Below are 7,045 nucleotides of genomic sequence, written 5' to 3' on the forward strand. Positions count from 1 at the left end.
ATTCAGGACATCAAGGGTAATATGACGACAGCTCTGATGGCCATTCCAGAAAAAGAGTTCCAAAATTGCTTTGAAGGGTGGACTAGGCGCTGGCGTCAGTGCATAGCTTCCCAAGGGGAGTACTTCGAAGGTGACCCTAGTGATATTCAGCAATGAGGTGTGTAGCACTGTTTCTAGGATGAGTTCGCGAACTTAATTGTCAGACCTCGTATGTATGTGTGTGTGTATCTATCTATATATATATAGTAAGTGAAATACCTGCATTCTCTCTTTATTCTTAGTCAGAATCGAGGGGGTTGTTTTTGGTGGGTCCAGGGAGGAGGTGCCTTTGTCTCTTCCATTTAACTGTGACCAAAATAAATAAAAATATCCTCACCAAAATATCCACTTGGACAAGTGTGATTATGCACAATATACATTATTTGGGTGTTTTTTTATTCGTTCATGTTGATTCATTATGAGTGTCTAACAAAAAAAGAGAGGCAGGACACAAATAATAATTCAAAGAAAAGAAGGAAACTAATATTTACTATATGCCTACCGTATACCAAGCACTTTATACACAGTTTCACATCTAATTTTCTCAACAATCTTATGATGTAGATATTATTACCACAATATTTTAGGTGCACAAAACTGAGTGCCAGGGTGGTGAAGTAACTCACGGAAATTTACAGTGGGGCTGGAATTTGAACTCTACACAGGCTTCAAAGCTTGTGCCCTGGCCACGATTACATTAGATGCCAAATGGCCCTCCATACTGAACAGAGATGGCTGTGCTCTGTGGGGGTTCTTCAGTGTAACCAGTGGGACCTCATCACGTCATTGTTAAGCACAGGTGGCATTCCAAGTGAGGCAGGCCCATTTCACACCCTAACCACTAAGAATTAGCTACTGTTGTACCAAAACCTATTTTTACACATAAAAGAATCAAGAAGGAGTTTATAGTCATAAAACTCCAAAGTACTAAACGCTGGTTAGGTGCCTCTCCTCTGTGTTCCCACTGCATCCCGCTCTGTTACGTACTTCTGTTTACTTGTTAAAATCCCCAGTGGACTCTAAGGACCCTGAGGAAGGGACTGTTTTGTTCAGTGTGGCATTCCCAGCCTCCAGGAGGGGGCCTGGCATGTAGCGGTTACACAGCACAATTTGTTGACTAGATGAATGAATGGATGGTTAGTCAGCCTGGTCTTATGTCCTGGGTATAAAATCCCAAATCACCAATACTTGATGTCAGACTTCACTGGTGTCTAATCCAAGCTGAGTCAGTGTCCCCACCAATTTGAACGTCCCCCTGCTCGGAGTGGCACTGCCAGGTAAGGGTGACATAGAGGGCTATTGCGTTCTTCACCCTGTGAGAGAGACATGCTAATTGGGAGAATCAGAGAATCTGTGTGACAGAGTCAAAGATGGAACAGAATATGTAGGCCAGAAATCAACTCATGCATACACGGTCAATTAATTTTCAACAAAGGAGCCAAGAATATACAAAGAGGAAAAGATAGTTTCTTCAATAAATGGTGTTGGGAAAACTAGATATCCACACGTGAAAGAATGAAAATGTACCCCTATATAATACCATACAACAAAAGTCAACTCAAACTGGATTAAAAACTTAAGACCTGAAACTGTAACTCTCAGAAAAAAAACACAGGAGGTAAGCTCCTTGATAATGATTTTTTTGACTCTGACACCAAAAGTCAAGACAAAATAAAAAATAAACATGTGAGACTATATCAAACTAAAAAGCTTCCACACAATGGAAATCATCAACAAAATGAAAAGACAACCAATAGAATAGGAGAAAATATTTGAAAACAATATGTTATTTAGCCTTTAAACAGAAGGAAATCCTGCCATTTGTGGATGGGTGAACAACATGGATGAACCTGGAGGACATTATGCAAAGTGACATAGCCAGACAGAGAAAGGCAAATACTGCATGGTATCACTTATACGTGGAACCTAAAAAACTCAAAACTCATAGAAACAGAGAGTAGAAGGGTGGTTGCAGGGGCTGGGGGGTGGGGGACACAGGGGGAGGCTGGTAAGGGTACAAACTTTCAGATATAAGATGAATAAGGTCTGAGGATCTGAAAAAAAAAGAAAAGTCAAACTCATAGAAACAGGCAACAGAACAGTGGTTGCCAGGGGCTGGGGGGAGGGGACACAGGGGGAGGCTGGTAAGGGTACAAACTTTCAGATATAAGATGAATAAGGTCTGAGGATCTAATGTATACCATGGCGATATAGCTAATAATACTGTATTGCATAACTGAAATTTGCTAAGAGTAGAATTTAACTGTTCTCACCAAAAGGAGAAAAAGGTAAATATGTGAGGTGATAAATGTGTTAATTAATTCAGTGGTGGGAATCCTTTCACAATGTATTCATATATCAAATCATCATGTTGTACACTTTAAATATATTACAAAAAGTTTTAATAAATTTTCCATAGGTGAGCTAAATAAAAAGTCAAGTAAAAATTACTACCTCATTCATTCTTGGTTTTTCATTTTTCATTGTTGAAGAACTGGTATTCCCTGAATTTTTGAAAAAGGTAGGCGGCTTTTGCAGAACAGAAGCAAACCCTGCGCTTTCCTAGAATTGAGTGCAAAGAGAGTAATTTTCAATTGATCCACTGCAATTAACCAACTCATAATTGACCCAATTCACCCAACAGCAAAAACTCCCACCTCTGAAAGCATTTTCCCCTTTAGAAAGCCAGGGCGTATGGTGTGCGTGCGGTGGCTAGGAGAAAGGTTAGGAAGGAGGCATCCAGGGGTCCTTAGCCTGGACCAGGCCTGATCCCTCGGTACCCAGCAACCCTGGGCCAGCTCCAGCCACCACTTCTCCAGCCAGTTACTCCTCTTCCGCCTGGAAATCCAGATGTGCTCAAAACCCAGACCTGCTCTGCCAGAGTAGTAGAGGATCCATGGACCCAAGGCTGAAAGCTGCTCGGAGAAGCCCAGAGGACCAGTGGAAGAGCTCTGAACTCCAACTAGAAAGCTTCGCCCTGCCCCATTCCGCTTTCCCTTGGTGGTTTAGAGTCAACTTTAACCCCGTGTGCTGCTCCCTCCGTGGAAACTCTTTAACTAGACTGTGGCCTAAGCAGCTGCCTTTCTTACCGGGGCATCTTCTGCTGACTTGAACTCCCGTATTAAATGATTTTTCTGATACTGTTCGTTTCGCTGTTTCCTAGTCTGAAGTGGCTTCTTTTTTTTCTTCCTATTCATCTTCTTCTGAGTCAACTATTCCAGAAAGTATAGAGAAATCAGTCATTGAGGATTCCAGAGAAATGCCCACCTACAAGTGACACTTCTCTCTTCACACAACACGCAAGACACAATGGCTAACCCAGCGTGCAGCCCTCACAGTGTTAAATTGTTGTTGATTTGAAGAGCAAACAGTTCCATTACCTCCTTACCAGAGGCTGCTCCCCATTTAACACCCCGAAATCCCACTATTACAGACATATTGCTAAAGGGGCACCTATACCAATGACCAAATATCTGCGATTGATAATATGAAACCAAAGTGCTTATGGCAACAATGTCAGGTACAGATAATAATGATTATTAGATGCCTGGTTAAGAGACTCAGTTTGGGGCCAGCCGAGTGGCGCGTTGGTTAAGAGCTGGCTTGGGACGCCAGCTCTGAGAAGCAGGGCCCCGGTTTGGGTCCCACATGGGGGCCAGTGACACTGCCCTCTACAGCTAAGATGATGAACAACAGCTCGACCTGGAGCTGGGCTGCTGTGAGTCGCTGGCGACAGCGTAGGCTGCAGCCCCTGCTGCAGTGGGCTGCCATAAGCTACCGTGTGTGGCTGGCAGCCAGTGTGAGCTGCCAAGAGCCTCCGTGAGCGGCCGTCCAGAGACCAGTGACCGATCTGCCTCGCCCGGGAAGAGCACAATGATCACAATACCAACATGGGCCAGTGAAGCAACAATGTCCTCCACAACTAGACTGAAGACCAAAACGACAGCAACTTGTCTGTTCCCCTTCCCCCGATTCCCCATGCTGTTCCCTTCCCCTGATTCCCCAATAAAATCTTTTAAAAAAAAAAAGGAGACTCAGTTTGGTTGTTACTATAAGGCGGCTTTAGTAATTAAGCTAATGAAGCTCAGGACTAATTCTCTAGGTACCATGGTGTGGTGAAGCTTGATCTGATACTGCTGTAAGTCTAGTTGCAGAAAGTGTAGGGTCTAGTTTAATTTGGCAGGCTCCTCCTGACGCAGCCTTATTTTCATCCTATGATGGAGATATTTCTTCATGCAACTAGGAAATCATGTGCATAATGAACCACAACAAATATTTTGTTGTCTCTAAAGTTCTTACATCATCTATGTAAGAAAAAGTCTGTGGATAGATAGGGGCAAAAATTACTTAATATATGGAAGTGTAAAATAACAAGACTACATGAATAAAGAAACACTTTTAAAAAATATGTCATTTTGGGCCGGCCGAGTGGCTCAGTTGGTTAAGAGCTCGCTCCAGAGTGTGAGCTCTGAGCAGAAGTGGTTCGATTCCCCGCCTGAGCTGAGCTGCTGCTGAGCTGCCAACAGGTGGCAGGATGGCTCAGCTAAAGAAAAAAAAAAAGTCATTTTTAACAACCTCTATCTCTCAGCATGGTTTTCACTTTTTAAACTTTTTTTTTTCACTTTTAGTTAACTTTGGAATAATATGGAATCCTTACATATTTTTCCTAGATTTTTTTTTGAGAATTTTTATAAGAGTTTATTTGAGCCAAACTGACAACATATGCCAAGGAGCAAGATTTCAAATGCTCCTCCCTAAATTTTTAATATGAAAGTTATAAACAACAAAATGAAAGACTCCAGGGCAGCATAACCAGTTAGGACACTATGGCTATATTTTCTTCAGATCTTAGGATAGTTGGAAAATTCCACCAAATTCTCCAGTACTGTTATGTTTTAAGGCTGCTACTTCCTGGGCGTAAGAGTCTATATAGTCTCACCTGATGTGCTATGCTCAGGAGTTGAACAGGAAGACCGTCTGAGAGGGAACTGTCAGAACCACTGGTGCTGTTTTAAAAAGTAGAGAAGAAAGGGAAATACCTGTTATTAATGTCTAGAAGTAGAACATTTACCAGACCAGCCACATGGGATTAGGATATCTAGTGTGCTATTTGCACCCACTGTTTCAATTACTAAGAATTCTTGACATGCACGTCCATTCATTCATTCATTCATTCATTCTGAGTGCCTGCTGCATTCCAGGCAGTGCATCGGGCAAAGAAAATAGAGATGGCCAGGGCAGAGCCCCGGCCCCAAGAAGTCTGCAATCCGTGTGGCAAAATAAATACCAACCAGCTGGGCAGAGCTGGCCTTGGCAGCAGCTGTGAGAGGCTGCAGGATTCTTAGTGTGCAGCCCTAGAGAATACCAGCGACTGTAAGTTGTTTGAAAGCAGGAACTTTGTCTCATTCATTCCTGTCTGGCCAGTACCAATTCAGAGAACAAGGATCCTACCAAGTACTCTTTAAAAACGTTGTCAACATATAAATAAATACGAGGTCGGACAATTAAGTTTGCGAACTATTCCTAGAAAAAGTGCTACATACCTCACGGCTGAATATCACTAGGGTCACCTTTAAAGTACTCCCCTTGGGAAGCTATGCACTGATGCCAGCTCCTAGTCCACGCTTCAAAGCAATTTTGGAATTCTTTTTCTGGAATGGCCATCAGAGCTGTCATTGTATTACTCTTGATGTCCTGAATGTCATCAAAATGTCCTTCTTTCAATATTTCCTTTATCTTCGGGTAAAGAAATAAGTCATTGGGGGCCAGATCAGGTGAGTAGGGAGGGTGTTCCAATACAGTTATTTGTTTACTGGCTAAAAACTTTCTCACAGACAGTGCTGTGTGAGCTGGTGCATTGATGCAAGGGCCATGAATTGTTGGCGAAAAGTTCAGGTCGTTTAACTTTTTCACGCAGCCTTTTCAGCACTTCCAAATAGTAAACTTAGTTAACTGTCCAGCTGGTAAAAATTCATAATGAATAATCCCTGTGATATCAAAACAGGTTAGCAACATCGTTGCAACAAGTTTGCAAACTTAATTGTCAGACCTCATATATTTAATAACACAGAATATGTAGGTCAGAGGCTAGGAATATTACTTTTATCATTACATAATGAACCACAACAAATATTCTGTTGTCTCTAAAGCTCTTACATTATCTATGTAAGAAAATGTCTATGAACAGATGGGGCAAAAAACTAGCTAATTTATGGAAGTATAAACAACTACCTATTCCCTCGTCAGAAGTTTTGGGTGCACATCTAGACTGATCTAAAGGCTTCTCCCGCAAACTGTCCCCGCCCCCTTTTCCAAGGGCTAGGATGAATGAGGACTCAGATAATTGACCCTTTCTTCCTTTATCATGTGTCACATTCTATTATATTTTCCCCTTTCCTGGGGTGAGAGCTGTGTTCTATGATGCAGCCTCCACATATAAAAAATGCACCCCCCCCTCCCTTCAGTGCACAGTGAGGAGCCTCACAGCAAGACAGTGAGAAGAAAGCCTTCTCTTCTCTGATCTTAATTCCCAACTCCCTGTTCTCACAAGGATTTTCCAGTCTAAGGAGCAGCCTTTGCGGCCACTGGATAATAGTCTCTGAAGTCCCTTTCAGAGATAACAGAAAACGTTAACCAATGAGATGAAAGCATTAGATTCAGCGCACCCCGGAAATGTTGCGCACACACAGAGCAAGTGCAGACTGGGCTTGTACACTCAGCCTGCTTTTCTGCATAATGGTGAGGAAAGGTGGCACCCTGCGGACGCCTGTGACAGCCGGCGTCCTGATGCAAGGCTGGCAAACTTGTTTCAATAATTCCTAACTAAATGTGTCGGGGTATTCCCGCTGAGCCAGGTGGAATGCGTCCGCCTGTTTCTTTTTTTTTTTTTTTTTTTTTTTTTTTTTTGGGGAATTGGGGGGATGGGAACAGTGCTGGGGAATTGGGGGAAGGGGAACAGACAAGCTGCTGTCGTTCTGTTCTTCAATCTAGTTGTGGAGGACGCTGC

The 7,045-nt window shown here is 42.7% G+C and overlaps 1 protein-coding gene across 1 annotated transcript in view; it reads right to left on the reverse strand.

The window, feature by feature from the left end:
• AGBL2 (AGBL carboxypeptidase 2) overlaps nucleotides 1-7,045 on the reverse strand; it is a 43,775-nt gene that overhangs the window by 11,410 nt on the left and 25,320 nt on the right. Inside the window, exons 14-17 of the mRNA XM_019656321.1 lie at nucleotides 4,979-5,045; nucleotides 3,129-3,251; nucleotides 2,494-2,601; nucleotides 259-345 (exon numbers count right to left, since the gene is read on the reverse strand). Of these exons, the coding sequence (XP_019511866.1) occupies nucleotides 259-345; nucleotides 2,494-2,601; nucleotides 3,129-3,251; nucleotides 4,979-5,045 (385 nt within the window). The remainder of the gene's footprint in view (nucleotides 1-258; nucleotides 346-2,493; nucleotides 2,602-3,128; nucleotides 3,252-4,978; nucleotides 5,046-7,045) is intronic.

Source organism: Hipposideros armiger, unplaced genomic scaffold (genome assembly GCF_001890085.2).
Source record: "Hipposideros armiger isolate ML-2016 unplaced genomic scaffold, ASM189008v1 scaffold_258, whole genome shotgun sequence".
NCBI lineage: Eukaryota > Metazoa > Chordata > Mammalia > Chiroptera > Hipposideridae > Hipposideros > Hipposideros armiger.